The sequence below is a fragment of the Schistocerca nitens genome, chromosome 7, assembly GCF_023898315.1.
Source record: "Schistocerca nitens isolate TAMUIC-IGC-003100 chromosome 7, iqSchNite1.1, whole genome shotgun sequence".
NCBI lineage: Eukaryota > Metazoa > Arthropoda > Insecta > Orthoptera > Acrididae > Schistocerca > Schistocerca nitens.
Window position 1 is genome coordinate 125,444,498 of NC_064620.1, and position 22,609 is coordinate 125,467,106.

General features: G+C 43.3%; 1 protein-coding gene across 1 annotated transcript in view; it reads right to left on the bottom strand.

Moving 5' to 3' along the window:
- Positions 1-21,062, bottom strand: part of LOC126195501 (lipase 3-like) — a 174,794-nt gene extending 153,732 nt beyond the window's left edge. The window contains exons 1-2 of the mRNA XM_049934129.1: positions 21,012-21,062; positions 14,809-15,004 (exon numbers count right to left, since the gene is read on the bottom strand). Coding sequence (XP_049790086.1) covers positions 14,809-15,004; positions 21,012-21,062 — 247 coding nt within the window. The remainder of the gene's footprint in view (positions 1-14,808; positions 15,005-21,011) is intronic.
- Positions 21,063-22,609: the final 1,547 nt, after the last annotated feature.

Genomic DNA, 22,609 nt, shown 5'->3' on the forward strand with positions numbered 1-22,609 from the left:
TACGGCAGTGTGCTCGTAATGAAAACGTTGCCCTGTTCATTATTAGGAAGTCACAGAAATTCCATAACGCTGTATAAAAGTTCCTCGAGACAAATATCACAGCCACTCAGACAAATATCTGCCGAATATATTCACTCTTCACTTATTTTCCAGTACACTACCAGACTGTCAAACTGATGATCTCTGAGACTCTCATATGGTACGAGAACACCAGAGAAGAAACCGACGTAGGTGCCGCAGAGGTACGTCACTGGACATTTTGGAGGATGGCGGTTCCAATCCCCGTCGAACCTTTTAGGTTCAATGTAATTTCGCTAAGCAGCCCAAGACAATTCTGAGATGGTTTCTTTGAAACGGCACTGTCGTTTTCCTTCTCTGTCCCTCCCCAACCGCTTCCTAGTGACTTCGATGCCGAAGGGACGTTAAGTCCTACTATTCGATACTATGCCCATTGTTGTTTTCTCTAAACGTGCATTTATATACATAAGAAAACGTACTTTAGGCACCTTCTCATTGCAATAAACAGCTTAACACAGATAAGATTAAAATATTTCGCGGATGAATCTTTCAGAAGAAAATGCCATTACGTCTGGGTTGAAAAGTGGTAGACTAAATATTTATTTTTATCTCTATTAGACGCATTCACAGTCGCAGGACATTTTTACAATTCTCAACTATATCGACCTTCCATAAGCCACCTACACAGTCCATACTGGAACGCAAATCATCAAGGTTTGATCGTCTTATGCCATCTGTATCGTAAGGTCAAAGTGTGAATTTAAAAGATAGTAAAGGAAGTGTAAGTCTTAAGAAAACTTTTGGTGGGTTAAAAGTGTCCTGACCCGCCACACAGTTCTGGCTCTGAGCACTATGGGACTCAACATCTTAGGTCATAAGTCCCCTAGATCTTAGAACTACTTAAACCTAACCAACCTAAGGACATCACACACACCCATGCCCGAGGCAGGATTCGAACCTGCGACCGTAGCAGCCTCGCGGTTCCGGACTGCAGCGCCAGAACCGCACGGCCACCGCGGCCGGCCCACACAGTTCTAACCAGCCAGATATTTCATAACAGCGCACAGTTAAGTATTCATTCAGGAAACAATCCCTCAGGCCATATCTTTGTTGTACAGTTTCTCCCAGTAGTACCGGACAAGAGTGGTATGCAGGAGATCTTTTACGAATCTGGGGAGGTAGGATAGAAGTACTGCAGGAATGGAAGTCTATGTGGGGGTCGTGAGTCTTGCACGTTTGGTCAGTTGGTAAGAGCATTACTTGCAAAAGGTATTGATCTGGTTAGCGTCCCAGTCCGGCACAAAATTTTTATCAGCCAAAATGTTTCCAATCAGCGCACACTCCACTGTAGACTGAAAGAAAGGTGGTGTATTTTTCACAATTGACAAGAAACTCAAATGCTCGGAGATAGAAACTGCAGTTGCATGCAAGACTGCTTGGGATGGGCATCAACTTTCAATTGGATCCTTTTGTCGGCCACCAGACTTACCTCCTGATGTAACCGAAAACTTTAGAGAAAACCCCACTTCGCTAGCACAGACGTTCCCCTGTCATTCTGTAATCACGAGAGGAGACTTTAAATCCCTTAGGATAAATTCAGTTTTGTTAATGTGGGCATGACAATACATCTTGCGAAACGTTACTGCCTACAGCAAATATGAAAGCGTACTGGTAAGAAATTTCTCCGAATTTTTTATGTGTAAGCTTTTTAAATAAAACAAATGTTAGTAACATTCTACATATTTAATCCTTATGTCTACAAATTGGTAACCCTCTGTAGCGTGTAATATGGGGGTGTGTAAGGTAACTATATCGGTGCGTGAGAAACAGCGCGCTGTAATCGAGTTTCGAATTCGAAGAGTTGATCCACACATGGGCAACCTCTGCTTCAGTATGACAGTGTCAGCCCACACACGAGCGCTGGTTCAAATGGCTCTGAGCACTATGGGACTCAACTGCTGTGGTCATCAGTCCCCTAGAACTTAGAACTACTTAAACCTAACTAACCTAAGGACATCACACACATCCATGCCCGAGGCAGGATTCGAACCTGCGACCGAAGCAGTCGCGCGGTTCCGGACTGAGCGCCTAGAACCGCTAGACCACCGAGGCCGTATCATTTGCAATATTACGGCGCCCTGGGTTCACCATCATCAATTATCCTGCATACAGTCCCTACTTGTTCTCGTCCTATTTTCATATGTTTCCAATACCTAAAAAACACCTTCGCGGTCTTCACTTTGATAGAGATGAAGCGGTGCAAGAAGAGGTGAGGATGTGGGTCCGTCAAAAATTTAAACATTCTATAGTGACGGTATCTGCAAATTGATCTGTCGTTGGAAAAATGCGTTCGTCGCCAAGATGAGTACGTTGAGAAATAAATATGTAAACACGAAGAATGAAGATGTAGAATTTTAATAACTTTTGTCTTATTTAAAAAGCTTGAAGAGTTTTCACATACAAAATTCGAAGGCGTTACTTTTCAGCAGGCCCTGGTACTTACCTGGTACCTACTCATGACGAAATTTGTAATGTCTAATGGCAACAAAGAGATCTGACCTCTTTCAATATGTCTTCATTAAAACTGGTGTCAGTGGCACGAAGCTCTTGTAGTAACAATAATACCAAATTACAAAGGGAAACTGAAACAAGTAAAAGGATTCATATATTAAGCAAACTAGGTAAAGAGACAGCGGTATCGGATCTCCGTAAGAAACTCGAAACATTAAGCTCTGGAGAGGAGCATATAGAAGAACTGTGGCTCAGGTTTAGAAGAATAGTTGATCACGCACTTGATAGGTATGTACCTAGCAGAACAGTTCATAATGGGAGGGACACTCCATGATATAGTCACTGTAAAGGAACTTCTAAATAAGGAGACTTTCTGTAAGTTTGGAAAGTAGGAGAGCGTATTGACAGACGTGAAACTGTGAGAGCGGGCCACGACTCGGCTTGGATTGATCAGTCGGTATAAGCGTTGTCTGCACTGGCAAGGGCCCGGGTTCTTATCTCGGTCCGGCACACAATATTCATTTACCAGGAAAGATCAGTCTTCAATTATATCTGAACGATTGTATAAAATGTCTATTGTCTCACGATTGTGACAAGAAAAGACGACTTCAGCTGAACTCAGCTACAACTGGCAAAAAGCTGTGTGTTGGTTTTAAAAGTCACAGCGGAATACCTTCTCGAGAGTGGTTAACGATACAGAAACCCATTACAAATACTCTGGTAGCTCATTTCAATATTGGATGAACGTTTAAAATAAAATAAAAATACTTTTACATGTGTGTAAGAGAATTTTTTTCTAGAAACGGAAAGGCAAATTATTTGAAATCAAACCCCACCACCTTACAAATGCTCTGCAGCCAGCGATTACCCCCACGGAGCAATGCCCCTTTACGTACAGTTACAAGGTGCGATTACCACACATCGGTCTTGCTGTAGCATCAGTCGTAAAGATGAGTATCTGTTATCGAAAATAGATTGGCAACCGATATAACATGAGACACTCTGTTGTTACATTCTAAATTAACTCTAGCTATCCCTATAACACAGTGATTTGTGTTAAGTCCGTACGTCCGTATTTGATACTAGCACTCAAGTAAGAAGTAATTTGTTCGTTACCACCGTTGAGTTACACATTTGACAGCTTAAGAAATAAACTAACGGCTCATCGCTTGCTCCGAAGGTAGCACTGCTGTTAAGTTTCGTACAGTTCTGCTTGATGGAATCGCCAAATCTATACAACATAAGGTAGAATTAAACAAATATTCTCTTCGGCAACTTTATTGTTTGTTTTTTGTTTTGTAAAATCTCCATGACGCCTTCGAGGTTTGGGTCTCATCCTCATGTACATAGTTCTTACTTGTATTTTAGCTTACTGTAGCCACTGTTTACCACTACCTGTAGTCTCTAGATTTTTACTTGTTGTACTAGACAATTGTTTTACCTTTTAGTGAATTACTTTTTCATCTTGGATAAAACCCGGCATCGTTCGTAAAAAAGAAGTATATTGTGGCCATGTTACACATTCATTAATTGGTTTCAGTCCTCCTTCGTCCCTTCCCATGTGATTCTACGCCATGGTAGTGTCTTGCACCAAGCTGTTTACTCCGGCCCTCTCAGCCAACATGCAGATTGTGAAGCCTGGGCAGTTAAGGTTTTGGCGCAACAAGACAACAACACACTCTTTCAGCAACATTTCTAGCTCAGTTCTAATTTGCGACATTATACACTTAAAAAATGACGTAATATTACACCCTCTCTACGTGCAGGCTAACGTGAACTAATCAGCATTCACAAAAAATAGTTCACCATCCACATGCTGGTAAAATATCAGAAAATACGACAGAAAAATTAAACAGCTGCCAAAGATGATCTGCGTTTAATAATAGCAACAAAACATTGAGATGCTGCTGAAAATAAAGGAAAAATAGTGTCGTACTCTCAGTTGGATCAATGAACCTGTCTACAGTAATTGGGTTCTCTGTACTTGGGAGTTGTAGCATACGACATAAAATAGATTTAGCGATTACTGAGAACTATGAAAACCACTCAAATTATGTAAACACTTACATTTACCATACATCTAAAATTTCTAAAACTGGGATTCTTGGAGATAGAAATCATATGATATGACGTGTTATCTTCGTTTTAATAATCAGACGCACTCTATTTCTATTCCTGTAAGTTTCATTTACACATGTGCAATACAAAGGAATAGTTACAACAGTAAAACTGACTTCGTTTTCAAAGTATAACCGCATATTTTGTACAATTCTTTAAATAAGCTCGGTAGTGTCGCAGACATAAACTACGGAGGAACACATTCTACGAGATGACATTCCAAACCGAGTGCCAAGAAACGTTTGCTTGATACATCTCATTTGACTGTCACTAAGGTTCTTCAGGCTTTTCTAATCAATCTTCTCGCGTACCGCCCGCGAATGGAGTGTGAGAGATGTATTTGGAGGGGGCGCGGGTGAAGAGAGGATTTAATTTAGTGCAAAATCTACCCTCCACCACACACCATACGGCGACTTCTGATGTACCCAGGCAGTTCCAGATATTGCCATGTAAGGCGATTTTTGCACGCAATTGAAAACTGCAATCGTGAAGAAAGTTCCTTCAAGACACGTGCGAATATGATACCAAAATAGTTCTGCCTAAACAATCATCCACTAGGAAACAGGATTCATGTACAAATATAGTAAAATCACGATGATAGAGTTTTGATACACTCATTTACGAGTAAGTGCTGTTTTGTATAGATATCAGAAACGGGGCAGGGCTGAAATTATAAATTAAAATGGAACTGAAATTTCCAATTGAATGCGTTTTAATTTATCACGAATATGTTCAATTATTTCCTCAGTTTGAGCGATACAGCCCCAGCATAATGTGAAATGTTTCCGCAAGAAGTTATTTCTATTATTCTGCATTAAACGTCATTAGCACAAAAATTTTAAATTCTGATTTTGCTATGAAGTCACGCGCACAGCATGCCCTGAATACTGTGTGAACCATCCAAGCCTAATTTTTATACAAAAGGGAAATTCTCACATGACATAAATGAAGCCCCCTATTGTGTGCAAGCTGCTCTCGAGATTCTGATGGTGATGTCTCCACCAAAGCATACACTAATAAGCATGCTGTATCAAATGTTGCGAAATGTTAACTTAAGAATAGTCGTTTTAAGAGCAGTACACGTGTAGATAACTGATGCGTTACATACAGAAAACATAGAATTTTTACGTATTATCTGTGGAGAGAGAAGAAAAAAATTTCTTGGTCTACTCTGAGTCAATGTTAGTTAACGGTTCCAAACCTCGTCTTTTTTGGGCTATGATGTTGTAGGGTTCTGCTTTTTAGTAAGACTTAATCAAGCGGTTACGGTTCATTTAAAGGATTTTGTCTCAGCTAGACACTTTAGTTTATTAATACTTTACAAATGATACCCTCAACATCTGCTAGTATCTTAGTGAACGTGTGGTTATGCTCTACAAATGACTTCTGCATGAAATGTTGCTTCTTTTAACAAAATATTCGATAAGTAAACTTTTCGATTCACTCACTATCAAATTTGGATCAAATGTCACCTTCGCCTTACCTGAACGAGAAATAAACCAGCGTTGCAGTCTTCTTTTGGAAAATCTTTTTATTTTGCAAGCTCGCAAGGGCTGGCCGCTGTGGCCGAGCGGTTCTAGGCACTTGAGTCCTGAACCGTGAGACCGCTACGGTCGCAGGTTCGAATCCTGCCTCGGGCATGGATGTGTGTGATGCCCTTAGGTTGTTCTAAGTTCTAGGGCATTGATGACCTCAGATGTTAAGTCCCTCAGAGCCATTTGAACCATTTCTGAACCAAGATCGCAAGGAAGGTTACATCAGTTCCTAGTTTAGATCATTTAAGTGGCATTCTTCAGATTACGTAATAGAATGCAGTGTCTACATCGGCTACTGGAGCATGACGTTTTGTTACCGTCACGTTTACAATTTCAAAGTCAAAAATGTAAACGTGAATGTGACTAAGCGTCTTGCTATTGGAGTCGATGTAAACAATGCATTCTGTTGTGAGATCTGAAGAGGGCCACTTAAGTGGTAGAAATCGATGTATCTTTCCTTGCGATCTTGGAAAATAAATAGTTTTTCTAAGTAAAACTACAATTCTGTATTTAAAGATCGCCTCCTGCAACACTGACAAAATGGTTCAAAAAATGGTTAACATGACTCTGAGAACTATGGGACAACTTCTAAGGTCATCAGTCCCCTAGAACTTATAACTAATTGAGCCTAACTAACCTAAGGACATCACACACATCCATGCCCGAGGCAGGATTCGAACCTGCGACCGTAGCGGTCGCGCGGTTCCGGACTGCGCGCCTAGAACCGCGAGACCACCGCGGCCGGCAGTCATCAACAGGCCAATGTCGATGTTGACGGGCCTAGACGAGACTTAAAGCTTTGTGTCGTGCAGTCTTCAAGGGTACACGAGTCTTCATTTTCTGATGGTTCTTTGTATTCACAACTGCGAATAAATTTAATGTGCTCTAACAAAAGTTGTTTTCCATGATGTGATCTATTGCTCCTAGATGTGTGTGGCAAAGACTTTGAAATACCCTGTGTCTATGACCGTGGTGCTCTGAGTAGATTCTAGTGGCTACAGTACTAGGCTCAATCACTGGAGTTCTAATGTCCCATACCGGATAAAGGTGTGAATTTTTTCCTCATTCCAGATCCTCTAGGATTGCCCTTGGTCCACTGTACACTGCCGTGAGACGAATGGTTCAAATGGCTCTGAGCACTATGGGACTTAACTTCTGAGGTCATCAGTCCCCTAGAACTTAGAACTACTTAAACCTAACTAACCTAAGGACATCACACACATCCATGCCCGAGGCAAGATTCGAACCTGCGACCGTAGCGGTCGCGCGGTTCCAGACTGTAGCGCCTAGAACCACTCGGCCACCGCGGCCGGCCAACACTGACAATATCAGGCAATTAAAACACACAAGAACTTGCGCGCTTTATGCACTGAGGTGACAAAAGTCATGGAATAAGGATATTCACATATCCAGATGGCGGTAGTATCGCCTCTACAAGTTATAGAAGGACAGCGCATTGGTGGAGCGGTGATTTGTACTCAAGTGGTTTGTAGTCAGGAGATTCACGTAAAAATGTTTCGGACGTGATAAAGGACGCTCGACGGGAATTAACAGACTTTGGAAGTGGAATGGTAGTTGGAGCTAGACAGATGGAACATTCCACTTCGGAAATAGTTAAGGTATTCACTATTCCGAGATCCACAGTGTCAAGAGTGTGCCGAAAATACCAAATTTCTGGGATTACGCAAGGACAACGCAGTGGCAGACTATCTTCACTTAACGACCGAGAGCAGCGGCCTTTGTATATGATTGTCAGTGGTAACAGACAAGCAACATTGCGTGAAATAACCGCAGAAGTCAGTGTGGGGCAAATTTTGGCGTTAATGGTATATGCCAGCAGACGCCCGACGCCAAGTGCCTTTGCTAACAGCACGACATCGCCTGCAGCGCCTTCCGTGGGTTCGTGACCATATCGATAGGACCCTAGATGGCTGTAAAACCGTGTTCTAGACAGTTCTGATTTCAACTGGTGTGAGCTAATGGTACGGTTCGAGTGTGGCGCAGACCCCACGAGGCGAGGACCCGGATTGTCAACAAGGCACTGTGCAACCTTGTAATGGCTCCATAATGGTGTGGGCTATGTTTGCATGGAATGGATTGGGTTCTCTGGAGACGATCTGCAGCCATGAATGGATATCACGCACCCAAACAGCGATGCAATTTTTATGGATAACACCACGCCATGTCACTGCGCCACAATTGTTCGCCATTGCTATGAAGAACATTGTGGACAGTTCGAGAGATTGGTTTGGCCACCCAGATCGCCCAACATCAAGCCCACGAACATTTATGGCACAGTCAGTTCGTGCACAGGTTCCTGCACCAGCAACACTTTCTCCATTTTCCAGTTTTAAACATGGCTGTTTGTAAGCAACCGTATATTAGTTGCAACATAGGAATCACACAGCCAGCCGGTTGCAAATAACAGCTATTTGCAACCGGTTGGATGCGTGATTCCTATGTTGAAGCTTTCTCAATTGGAGCTATAGGAGTAGCATGGCTCAGTATTCCTGCAGGGGACTTTTAACGATTTGTTGAGTCCATGCCACGTCGAACTGCTGCACAACACTGGGCAAAAGGAGATCCGACACGATATTAGGAGATGTTCTGTGACTTTGTCACCTCAGCGTATGTTACAATTTATTGCACGCAATTACCTTTTGCAGATGATAGTCCACGTATCGCCTCATTTGTATACAGTACTACTGAACTCGTATCTGTAATGGGTTACGAATTGTTTCAAACTTAGTTATCCAGCGATCTCAGCATCGCCTCACACAGAGAAATTCTGTAGATTGACGTCAGCTCATCTTTAAGTACGAGGTATAGAGACTGTAGTACGCCTCCGTACCCGCGTGGACAGAACGTCTGACTGCCAAGTGGGGGCACGGGTTCGATTCCCAGCACTACCAGGCAGTTTTCCTTGGCGGGAGGAGTGTTAGGAGGTCAAATTATGAGCTATTTGAAGGCGTATTCGCTATTTCAAGGTCACGAAACGCGGCAACGCCCGGGAGAGCGGTATGCTGACCATACGGCGCATCCTATGATGCCACTGGCAAAGAAGGACAAAGCGGTCGGCTAGACCGATTGGTCCCTCTAGGGCCAGAACGCGGTACTCTATGCATTTATAGGCCATGGACGATAGTGGAGCGTTAGATGCAGTCTCAAATCAGCAGAAAAATTTGTGAATCCCCGTCATGCGTGAACCACATTCCCACTAGAGATGGGTCCTTCGTGAACCAACGGGTCCAAAGGAACGGTTCATCAAGACGAACGGAACGAGCGAGGAACGAATTCCAAGGAACGGTCTTTCATAGTTCACTTCGGTCGCGGCTTTCTTCTTACAGTGCCCGGGAACGCGAAACGCTCGGTCTCGTTCCCGCAACGGCACGTCGGCCGGCAGCGTTCCAGCCTCGGTCCCGTTCCCGTCTCGGTCTCGGTCTCGCTCGGCCGGATTCGTCCTTCTTCACGTGGCCATTCGCCGCCGTTCCAGTGCCGACTACTCATAGTTAGTTCAGTATCGAGTTGTTCGCTGCGTTCGCTGCGCACGCCCACTCTAGATCTGTTTCAATCCTTTTTTGAGCTCTGAACTGCTTCTTTTCGTGGTATTCTATTCAGCGTCCACGACCGGTAATTAAAATGTATTTTATAATTACATAAAATTACGTGGTATATAATACATACACCTTTTCACGTAAAAATCAGCATTACAGCTTACTTCACTATTTCGATAAACAGCAGAAAAAATATTTGTAGAAAGGCAAGATGTTTTTGTTATTACCCATGCAAAGAAAGTCGGCACGGAACACACGAGTGGCAATTTTTCGTCTTTTTTTGATCCAAGGTAAAAGAGGATGTTCTTGTTATGGTTCAAATGGCTCTGAGCACTATGGGACTCAACTGCTGAGGTCATTAGTCCCCTAGAACTTAGAACTAGTTAAACCTAACTAACCTAAGGACATCACAAACATCCATGCCCGAGGCAGGATTCGAACCTGCGACCGTAGCGGTCTTGCGGTTCCAGACTGCAGCGCCTTTAACCGCACGGCCACTTCGGCCGGCTTCTTGTTATGGAAGGCAGACCGACTCACAACCGAATGAAGTCCGCGCTCCATAATCGAGTGCCTGGTGTCACATTTTGTAAAGAGAATTTAACTTCTACAACATTATTTCACTGGTACAGGGTGGCGCACGAAAAATCGTCCCCGAGTACTAGACTGCTCACTGTCGCCTACCAATCGTCATGTATTGTTTCGAAGTTGTTGTTTGCATTAGCTTATTTGTTATTTCTTCAATGCCTAATTATTACATGTTTATTTATTCTGCTCGTAGTCGTCAACAAATCCTGCGTAATTGGCGAGGAGTCTGTACTCGTGCACCACCTTCTATTATTTCACTGCGATCAGCCACATAACGCTACAGTTGACTAAGCGAGAGGTTTCCAGAGTCACGAAAATTACAAGTGTGTGAGAATTCTGTAATAAATAAAAACTCTGTACTCCAGGGCGGAGGCAAGTGCCCCCTCTTGGCGCCTCCCTTCTTCAGTCACCTATGCAACTAATTCTCAATTTTTCATAAGAACCATATACCAAGCACAAATGAACGTTGAACGGGTAAATATGAACGGTTCCCAAAAAAGAGCGATCACCAGTGAACTAGTTCCCAAGGATGAACGAGTTTGCCCATCTCTAGTTCCCAAGTTCCCATCTCTAGTTCAACATTTCACACTGAATTCGGCGACACTCGCAGACACACATCCCAAGTTATCTCGCCAACAGCTACTTTGTGGAACCACTTGTAATGTAAAGTTTTAACTTCCATCGTGTACTCTCACTAGCGTCACTCTTCGCTATTAGTTATGGTACATAATGTAGTAACCACGATAAAAAGATAAGATTTTACTTACTCGTAGCCCAGCCAACGGTCTTATCTAGTTGAATACACCACTTCTCGTTAGATCACCGACGTAAATGCAACGTCGGTCGTGAGCTGTACTTGGCTAAGTAACCGCTTCTGTACTACGCGCGCTGCTGGCTGGTTTACATTCCGCCTTGCCGGAAAACGGGCGGAAGGATGGCGGCGTAAATATCCCCATCAACAGATTTTACGCCTGTGTCCTTAATTAAATTCCAAACCCCTCCGCATTGTGTCGTGGAGTGAAGGTATCATGAGACTGTTGATGGTGATCCGTCCGTTGGATGGGGACGTTAAGCCTTTTGGTTCTATTCGAGAGGAGTAGGCTGCGAGCCAGCACCAGGTTTGACACTCTCCCTCTTCACATCATCATCCGGCACAGACAGATACCACACTACACACACACACACACCCATTCCATTCAACTACTATACTTATCACATACACTTCAACTTGCAACTCTCACATTTTGCGAAGGAAAGGTGCAAATGTGCGCGAATGGTAAGAAATCATATAGAGTTAGCCAGCTGAACTTCTCTTTGATGTCTGCCAGCCAACAGTGACATAAGACTTTAGTTGTTATCTATTCCTATCTCTGAGGCAGCAGAACCTGGTTCCTTTCCCATTCCTAGCCTCTGGTCGCACGCAACTGCACATTTTAATTAAATCACACGCTGAAGCGCCAAAGAAACTGGTATAGGCGTGCGTGTTCAAATACAGCGATGTGTAAACAGGCAGAATTTGGCGCTGCGGTCTGCAACGCCTATATAAGACAAGTGTCTGGCGCAGTTAACTCGGTTACTGCTGCTACAATCCCACGTTATCAAGATTTAAGTGGTTTGAACGTGATGTTGTAGTCGCCGCACGAGCGATGTGACACAGCATCTCCAAAGTATCGATGAAGTCGGGATTTTCCCGGGCGAACGATACGCGAGTGCACCGTGAATATCAGGAATTCGGTAAAACATCCAACCTCCGGCATCGCTGCGGCCAGAAAAAGATCGTGCAAGAACGACGGCTTAAGAGAATCGTTCAACGTGCCTGAAATGCAACCCTTCCACGAGTTGCTGCAGATTTCAATGCTGGGCCATCAGCAAGTGTCAGCGTACGAACCATTCAAGGAAACACCAACGACACGGGCTTTTGGAGCCAAAGGCCCAGTGTAGCACCCTTGATGACTGCACGACACATATCTTTACGTCTCGCCTGGGCCCGTCAACACTGGCATTGGACACTTGATAACTGGAAACATGTTGCCTTGTCGGACGAGTCTCGTTTCAAATTGTATCGAGCAGATGGGCGTGTACAGGTATGAAGACAACCTCATAAATCCATCGACTCTGCATGTCAGCAGCGGACTGTTGAAGCTAGTGGAGACTCTAATGGTGTGAGGCGTGCGCAGTTGGAGTGATCTGTGACCCCCGATATGTCTAGATACGACTCTGACAGCTGACACGTACGTAAGCATCCTGTCTGAATACGTGTTTCCATTCATGTCCATTATGCATTCCAACGGACTTGGGCAATTCCAGCAGGACAATGCGACACCTCACACGTTCAGAATTGCTACAGAGTGGCTCCATGAACACTGCCACTGGTCACCAAAGTCCTCAGACATGAACATTATTGAGCATATCTAGGATGCCTTGATGTAGAGGCTTATCTCACTAGGAGTAAGATAGATACTGCCTACAGAAAAATTAAAGAGACCTTTGGAGAAAAGAGAGCCACTTGTATGAATATCAAGAGCGCAGATGGAAACCCAGTTCTAAGCAAAAAAGGGAAAGCAGAAAGGTGGAAGAAGTACATAGAGGGTCTATACAAGGGCCATGTACTTCAGGACAATATTATGCAAATGGTAGAGGATGTAGATAAAGATAAAATGGGAGATACGATACTGCTTGAAGAGTCTGACGGAGCACTGAAAGATCTGAGTCGAAACAAGGCCCCGGGAGTAGACAACATTCCATTGGAACTACTGACGGCCTTGGGAGAGCCAGTCCTGACAAAACTCTACCATCTGGTGAGCAAGATATATGAGACAGGTGAAATACCCTCAGACTTCAAGAAGAATATAATAATTCCAATCCCAAAGAAAGCAGGTGTTGACAGATGTGAAAATTACCGAACTATCAGTTTAATAAATCACAGCTGCAAAATACTAACACGAATTCTTTACAGACGAATGGAAAAACTGCTAGAAGCCGACCTCAGCGAAGATCAGTTTGGATTCCGTAGAGATATTGGAAAAGGTGAGGCACTATTGACCCTACGACTTATCTTAGAAGAAAGATTAAGGAAAGGCAAACCTACGTTTCTAGCATTTGTAGACTTAGAGATTGCTTTTGATAATGTTGACTAGAATACACTGTTTCAAATTCTGAAGGTGGCAGGGGTAAAATACAGGGAGCGAAAGGCTATTTACAATTTGTACAGAAACCAGATGGCAGTTATAAGAGTCGAGGGACATGAAAGGGAAGCAGCGGTTGGGAAGTGAGTGAGACAGGGTTGTAGTCTCTCCCCGATGTTATTCAATCTGTATATAGAGCAAGCAGTAAAGGAAACAAAAGAAAAATTCGGAGTAGGTATTAAAATCCATGCAGAAGAAATAAAAACTTTAAGGTTCGCCGATAACTATGTAGAGACAGCAAAGGACTTGGAAGAGAGGTTGAACGGAATGGACAGTGTCTTGAAAGGAGGATATAAGATGAACATCAACAAAAGCAAAACGGGGATAATGGAATGTAGTCGAATTAAGTCACGTGATACTGAGGGAATTAGATTAGGAAATGAGACACTTAAAGTAATAAAGGAGTTTTGCTATTTGGGGAGTAAAATAACTGATGCTGGTCGAGGTAGAGAGGATATAAAATGCAGACTGGCAATGGCAAGGAAAGCGTTTCTGAAGAAGAGAAATTTGTTAACATCGAGTATAGATTTAAGCGTCAGGAAGTCGTTTCTGAAAGTATTTGTATGGAGTGCAGCCATGTATGGAAGTGAAAAATGGACGATAAATAGTCTAGACAAGAAGAGATTAGAAGCTTTCGAAATGTGGTGCTACAGAAGAATGCTGAAGATTAGATGGGTAGATGACATAACTAATGAGGAGGTATTGAATAGAATTGGGGAGAAGAGGAGTTTGTGGCACAACTTGGCAAGAAGAAGGGACTGGTTGGTAGGATATGTTCTGAGGCATCAGAGGATCACAAATTTAGCATTGGAGGGCAGCGTGGAGGGTAAAAATCGTAGATGGAGACCAGGAGATGAATACACTAAGCAGATTCAGAAGGATGTAGGTTGCAGTAAGTACTGGGAGATGAAAAAGCTTGCACGGAGTAGAGTAGCATGGAGAGCTGCATCAAACCAGTCTCAGGATTGAAGACCACAAGAACAACAGGATGCCTTGCAGCGTGCTATTCAACAGAGATCTCCACCTCCTCGTACTCTTAGAGATTTATGGACAGCCTTGCAGGATTCATGGTATCAGTTCCCTGTAGAACTACTTCAGAAATTAGTCGAGTCCATGCCAAGTCGTGTTGCGGCAACTCCGCGTGCTCGTGGGGGCCCTACACGATATTAGGCAGGTGCACAAGTTTCTTTGGCTGTTCATTGTATTAAGACACTTAAAATGGATTACATTCCGCGTGAACTGTTGCCCTTTTCGACCCGTTTGGGAGGAAGGTAAAGAAGGGAAGGGGCTGCGTTAACTCACCCAGGCCGGTGTCCGGTCCGGTGATGACCCAGTCCAGCGAACTGGCGAGCACCCCGTGCTGCAGCAGGACGACGGGGGCGGCAGTGGCGCCAGCGGACTGGCGCGGCAGGATGCGGTGCAGCGCCAGCACGTGGCCGTCCGCCGTCACCGCGCGGTGCTCCTCGGCAGCGTAGCCGTGCTGGCGCGCCAGCTCCACCTGCGACAGGGGTACATGAAGTTGTGCGAGTGTGGCCGAAACGCTCCCTCGTCGTTGGATGCCGTACACAGCCACGAGTATGTGCGGGAATATCTACAGAGGATTGGCCCTTGGGCCAGGGAGTGGCGATTGATAACAAACGCAAATGTAACGTATTGCGAATAAATAGACAGAAACATCCATAGGTAGATGCTGGACTGAAATACGTTAGAAGAATCCTCAAGAAATTTAGCCCACCCAGGAAGGAGCTAGCTTACAAAGCCCTCACTTGATCGATAATTTCTCGTCAGCATGGGATCTGTACTAGTCAAGATTGATGAAGGAAATAGAGAAGATCCAGAGAAGAGCAGGGCGTTTCGTTACTGTTTCACTCAATAATCGCTAAAGCGTGTTGTACTCATAATCTCGAGGGCTTTCGACAAGATCGCGATTGAAGCACTGTGCATGGTGCTGTGAGTTTTCCCTATAGACATTTCAATTCGCCACAGAGCAGCCGCCTACTGGCTGAAGAGGGGAAGACGTGAGAGAATAAGAGAAATAATGGGACAAGACATAACCGACAAACGGAAATCAAGCAAGTGGAGAATCGATATATGGCAGACAGAATGGTACACAAATGATAAGGTATACGAGAGCTGATGAATTTGAAGTACATAAATCCAACATGCGGGGCATGGTGCACTTTCTCACGTTCCATGGCCCTTATGCTGTGCGTCTCCACAGGTTTCTCTTAAAGCAGCCTCACACTGGTCCCTGTGGTGAGAATGGCATACCTGAACACGTAGTGCTCATCTGTGATGCTCTAGGTCACATAAGACCGAGTTCAGGTAACCAGGAAATAGGACAGTTAATACGCAGACGAGATGACTAGTAGTCTATAAATAGCATCACCGACGAAGTATTGCAAGCATTTTATGCGGCATGCAAACAGGAGAGACCATACGCCAGAATACGACAGGCTCCACATCGGGCAGATCAGCAGTACATAGTAAACGACACAGACACAAACAGACACGAAATCAGACGCTATAACACACACAGGAAATGAAGACAAGGTAAACATACAAACACAACAAAAGTAAGCGAGGGTTCTACCACAAAATCAAATCAGTATGAAAATGTAATTCTCTATGTAACTGTTGTTATACCACTTCATAGCATGTAACACTATCTGAAGATGTGACATTTGTTCTTCTTTCGCTCCATCAGGTGTCACTGGCTTGAAGTTTTACCGAGCCCTCGCACCTGATGCAGCTGACCATGACATTTTAAATCAACTCGCGATCTCCGCTGTTACTTCAAGTTCGGAAACACGTTATAACCTAATTAATCAATACATTAAATTAAGTATTACCATTGTCAAGCAACATTTGTGACACATGCAATCATACACGCAGAATGTATGAAGGGAAGAACTGTTGCATCTTATACAAGTCAAATTGCTATCTCTTATTTATTCCATTAAATACAGTTTTAATTTTAATTTAAAGTACATCCACAACCAATTATGTATCTTATTCATTATCATTATCTAAGTTAGCAACAAGTATATGCATATTACTTATAGTATATACACATTTTTATTTGTTATTGCTTTTAGTTTATCCTTTGGAAAACTTTCAACAAAAAGAATGTACTAGTTATAAAACTGAATTTGTATATTCGGAGAGTAAGGTGCGATCGGTCATGAAATGACAGTGAAAATCCGATGAAGCATTGTACAGATGTGCTGGGCAGTGTCTCTAGTATGCTTGTCGATCGCGTGCTCTAGTATGCCTGCCGATCGCGTGACGTCACTGTTTTCAGTTCTTAGCACGCACTGTACACATAAAGGCACCTATAAAATAGTGTCTCCCTCCAAGTATTGGTGCCCGCTGAGAGGTTTCGCATGATTTCATGGAACTCCACATAACGTACCTGTCACGTATTTTCTTTTTGCCGGCCGGTGTGGGAGAGCGGTTCTAGGCGCTTCAGTCTGCAACCGCGCTACCGCTACGGTTGCTGGTTCGAATCCTGCCTCGGGCATGGACGTGTGTGATGTCCTTAGGTTAGTTAGGTTTAAGTAGTTCTAAGTTCTAGGGGACTGATGACCTCAGATGTTAAGTCCCATAGTGCTCGGAGCCATATTTTCTTCATGACAGTTGTCTGCCACACTGAAGGAGCAATGGGGACGCTGCTGCATCGTTTTCGATGGGAAGTGTCTGATCACCCACAATACAGCCCGTAATTGGCTGCCCCTGAGTTTCATCTCTGCTCACATCAACCGCTGGCTATAAAGACAACATTTAAGCCTATACAAGGAACTGCAGACCAGCGCAGAGAAGTGGCGGAAAGCACAGGCGGCTGCCTTCTATGACGAGGTTATTGGAAATTTGGTACAACGCTATGACAAAAGTCTAAATCATAGCAGCAACTATGTAGATACGTATGTGGAAGGTGCAGCAAACTGTTGCAAATAAAACATTTTCATTTTCACTGTGGTTTCCACTTACCGTGTGATAGGACCTGACTGCAGCACCTACTGACCCTACGACTTATCTTAGAAGATAGGTTAAGGAAAGGTAAACCTACGTTTATGGCATTTTTAGACTTAGAGAAAGCTTTTGAAATTGTTGACTGGAATACTCTCTTTCAAATTCTGAAGGTGGCGGGGGTCAAACACAGGGAGCGAAAGGCTTTTTACAATTTGTGCAGAAACCAGATGGCTGTTATGATTCGAGGGGCATGAAAGGGAAGCAGTGGTTTGGAAGGGAGTGAGACAGAGTTGTAGCCTAGCCCGATGTTATTCAATCTATATGTTGAGCAGACAATTCAGGAATCAAAAGAAAAATTAGGAGTAGGAATTAAAATCCATGGAGAACAAACAAAAACTTCGAGGTTTGCCGACGATATTGTAATTCTGTCAGAGACACCGAAGGACATCGAAGAGCAGCTGAACGGAACGGACAGTGTCTTGAAAGGAGGATATAATATGAGGATCAACATGAACAAAACGAGGGTCGGGGGGGTGTAGTCGAATTAAATCAGGTAACGCTGAGGGAATTAAATAAGAAAATGAGACACCCAAAGTAGAAGATGAGTTCTGCTACTTGTGGAGCAAAATAACTTATGATGATCAAAGTAGAAAGTATATAAACTGAAGACTGGCTACGGAAAGGAAAGCATTTCTGAAGAAGGGAAATATGTTAACATCGAGTATAGTTTAAGTGTCACGAAGTCTCTTCTGAAAGGATTTTTATGGAGTGTAGCCATGTACGGAAGTGTAACGTGGACGATAAACAGTGTAGACAAGCAGAGAATTGAAACTTTCGAAATGTGGTACTACAGTAGAATGCTGAAGATTAGATGGGTACACTACGTAACTAATAAGGAGGTACTGAACAGAATTGGGGAGAAGATGAATTGGTGGTACAGCTTGACTAGAAGAAGGAATCAGTTGGTAGGACACGTTCTGAGGCATCAAGTATTGGAGGGAAGCGCGGAGGGTAAAAACCGTAGAGGGAGACCAAGAGATGAATACATTAAGTAGATTCAGAGGAATGTAGGTTGCAGTGGTTGTTCGGAGATGAAGAGTCTTGCACAGGATATAGTAGCATGGAGAGTTGCATGAAACCAGTCTGTGGACTGAAGACCAGAACAACAACAACAAGAAGACCTTTCTTTCGGTACAGTTGTCGTTCATGCTGGTAATAGCTTTATTGTGTCTAGACACCCCTTGAAAATGATCCATAGCTTGAAACTCGTAGCAGTAAATAAAATATAAAAAAGCAGATGTGCTGGCTGAATTATTATTACAGCAGTAGCATTAAATTGAATACCTAGTTATTGTTTTACATAATGCATGTGCATGAAGTTACCTTCAATTAGGAGTGTGGAATGCACTCAACGACCATGATATGAGTTTCAAAATGATGGAGCGCAGCGTTCAGTCATCCTTTCCTGTCAGTCATTATTAAAGCAAATTTTGATTTCGGCTAGTAGGCAGCCATTATCAGTGCGGTATTTCAGAGCTTTAACACATGTCCTATTACGTCAGGCCCCTGTTGTTCGGGTTCCTGTCACAGTTCATTCAAGACTACTATATCACCATTGATAATGGCTAGTTGCTAGCCGAAATCTAGATTCTAGGATGGTCTACGGCTGTGTGTCTGAGCAGGACTTTGAGGTTTTTATTTACTGTGGTTCTAATAGTTGTACCATAAAGGCCTGTAACGACCTTGTCTAAAATCGTAATACCTATGAGCGCACCTAATGCCGTTAGGCATAAACACAAATTCCCTATACGCTTATCTAAATTGGGCAATCAGTTGTTGCAAATTTGGTTTGTAGTACCACAATTCCTCTAAAACAATAACAGCATCAGAATAATTAATTTTGTTTCCATAAAATGTAATTGCTAGTTCATCGATGCGTTGTTGACTGGTAGGAACAAGGAAGGCGAGGCGTAGGTCGTCCGGGTAATTTCTTATATGGTCCCAGTTGCCATAAAAAAATTCCAACGCAGACATTAGCTGTAAACAATAAACTTTATTTAGAATGTTACCGTACCCTTTCTTTTACAAAATGTCATGTACACTCTATTCCGTACAACAAATGTAACATATTTCACCTCACTTTGAACGCATCATTTTTGGCAGGTTCATCTCCAGCAATTTCAAGTCCAATATAAAACGGATTAATACCTTGAAACAATTTATTTTTTGCTTTACATTGTGTTTCCAAATCGGTCCAGGACTTGACCTTACTTATATCTGCACTAGTTTCTGGTTTTGAATAGGTTACGAACTTGAAACGATTTCTCCTACTATATTTACGCCATGGAACTCCAGACGATCGTTCAGGTCTAAGACTAAAAGGACCCAGTTTATTACTGCAAGCAAGTCGTACCTTTTCTAAAGCACCTTGATCCTCAAATATTTTTTTATTAGCTCTGTCATCCAATGTGAGGCGCTCAACTCTAACATTAATCCTATATACATATGTGACAACTTTATTGATTATTACAGATTCATATTTGTTAGCAAAGAATTTAAACTCATCGGTTATATCATAATGACGTAAACTACTAAAGTTAATGGCATTTTCATCGTATTTCTCGGTAGTGCCCATCCTCCCATATTCAAACCGAATGGGCAGAAACTAGTGCAGATATAAGTAAGGTAAAGTCCTGGACCGATTTCCTGAAAGGAAAGGAGGACAATGCTCCATCATTCTGATTGCATGTCTATGTCTGTAGTAATAGTGCAAACAGAAATACGCAGTCTACAACTCGGTAACACGTCATGAGAGGTTGCTCCGTTGGCAAGTTACGGTACTGTGACGCGGTATTTCATTGTTCGCCATCACTATTTTCATGCGCGTACAAACAAACAAAAAATTAATTGAGTAACTTTATTTTTTCGAGGTGATAGTTAAAAATGAAAATACCACGTAAAAACGTATTATAAATTTTTGCTCCTTTGACATTGCCTAGAGGATCTCCTCAATATGGTACGCATTTCTAAAGACCAAAAGCATTTCCAGTAGATCAGTACTGGAAGAAAAGCTTTCTGAATGTTGTCGGTCTTGTTTCAGAGCTGTTAGAACGCGAGCAGAGCCTGGGGAGCCCTAAAGGCGGGGGCCGCTACCCTAGCAGCGACTCCTCAAAGCGCTCTGCCGCTTTCTTCCACAGTGGGGGAATCAGCACGTTCCCGCCGCTTCCCTCCACTCGTCGCCGGCAAAGCTCCGCTACTCCCCCGCGTATTTTTTTGCACCTGTCTCTTCGGCATCCACCCTCGCGATCCGCGTATAGCACCGCACCCTGTTTGCCTGCCCCGCTACCGGCGCCTATTGGCTCTTCTGAGGGGATGTTCGCATCGCGGGCAATTTCTTGTCCGGGAACGCTCCCTCCACGAGCGGAGGAGGTTATTTTGCCAAGTCTGCATCGACGTCGTGCCCGCCTAGCAGCGTCAGGAAATCCAATATAGCAGCATGAACCCGTTGTTCTCCAACTCCCCTGTTCCCTTACCTTTCCGAAAGCTTCCACATAAGGCAGTGAAAGTGCAGCAGCATTAGGCATTGTGCTCGGTCTTTCGTGCACGGGATACAGTCTCATAGTAGAAACGGTAGAGTCCTGTCTCTTTCTTGCGCTGGCAACGCTACTAATTTTAAATTAATTACTTCACTACTTTTAAAACGCTTTGTCCACAGTGTACTGTTTTTAAAGTGCTATGACCGATTACAAAATATACCAGTAACAATAATTTTCTGCTTCGGTAATGGTTTATTTAAACCCGCAACGAGATTTCGAGGAGTAGCAGAAATGAGATCAGCGATAAACTTAACACCAAAATTCGTGACCACAGAATATACGAAGTTAAGGAATTATGCTGCGTCGGAAGTAAAATCACAAGAAGTACACGAAAAGCAGACAAGCACAGACAGGCAAAGACGGCATTCGTGGCCAAAAGACGTATGCTGGTATCAAACATAGGCCTTATTTTGAGAAAGTAATTTCTGAGAACGTATACGTTTGGCTCACATCATTGTACGATAGTGGGATATGGACTGTGTGGGAACCGGAGAAGAATCGAACCTTTGGAGATGTGGTGTTACAGTGGGCTCATAGACTGATAAGATACGAAATAAGGAGATTCTTCGCAGAATCAGCGAAGAAAGAAACATGTAAAGCACTGACAATAAGAAGGGACAGGATTATAGGTATCGTGTTAAGGCATCAGGGAATATCTTACAATGCTTACACCTTCTTTATTTAAACGTATTGGTTTCAGAGTAACATGTACAACTAATGACCTCATTTATTGGACGTATTCGACTCTCTGTCTTTCCATAACGATTTTTCCTTCTATTTACCCCTCAAGTACAATGGTAGCTATTACTTAGTGTCATAACAACCATAGTGAATATTCGTGGCAATTACGACACAGTGAAATAAATGGAAATCTCACTAATTAAAAAAAAATCTGTCTGCTGGCTTCCAACAGCGTTTTTCCTATGTCAACGTACATTTCAAAGTCGCACCTTCGCCATAAAAGCTTCAATTTTAACGGAAGTGCCTTCTGTGGAATACGGCAGGAAGGGGTATCTGTGAGTTTTGTTGACTGACACTGAGTGTATTTGACGTCACACTCAGGTAACTCCGTTATGGTATTTATAATGTTATATCAAATGTAGCTGTACACCGGCACAGTAAAAGTAAAAACGCTACTGGAAAGACAGTAGACGGATGTTAGCTATTAAATTTTCTATTTATTTCTTGATGTGCATTCAGCCTCGTGATGCCAATTGAGGAGCTACTCGACCGAATAGTAGCGGCTTCGGTCAAGAATACCATCATAACGACCAGGAGAGCGGTGTGCTGACCCCACGCCCCTCCTATCCGCATCCTCCTCTGAGGATGACACGGCTGTCGGATGGTCCCGGTAGGCCGCTCGTGGCCTGAAGACGGAGTGCCTACATTTATTTATTTCTTGACAGTTTAACATATGTCCTGTCCTCTTGTCTCTTCTTCCTGCCAGTGTTTCCCACATACTCCTTTTCTCATCGGTCCTGTGGAGAACACCGTAATTTCTAATTAGCACACCTATTCCTTCTCTAACACCATAT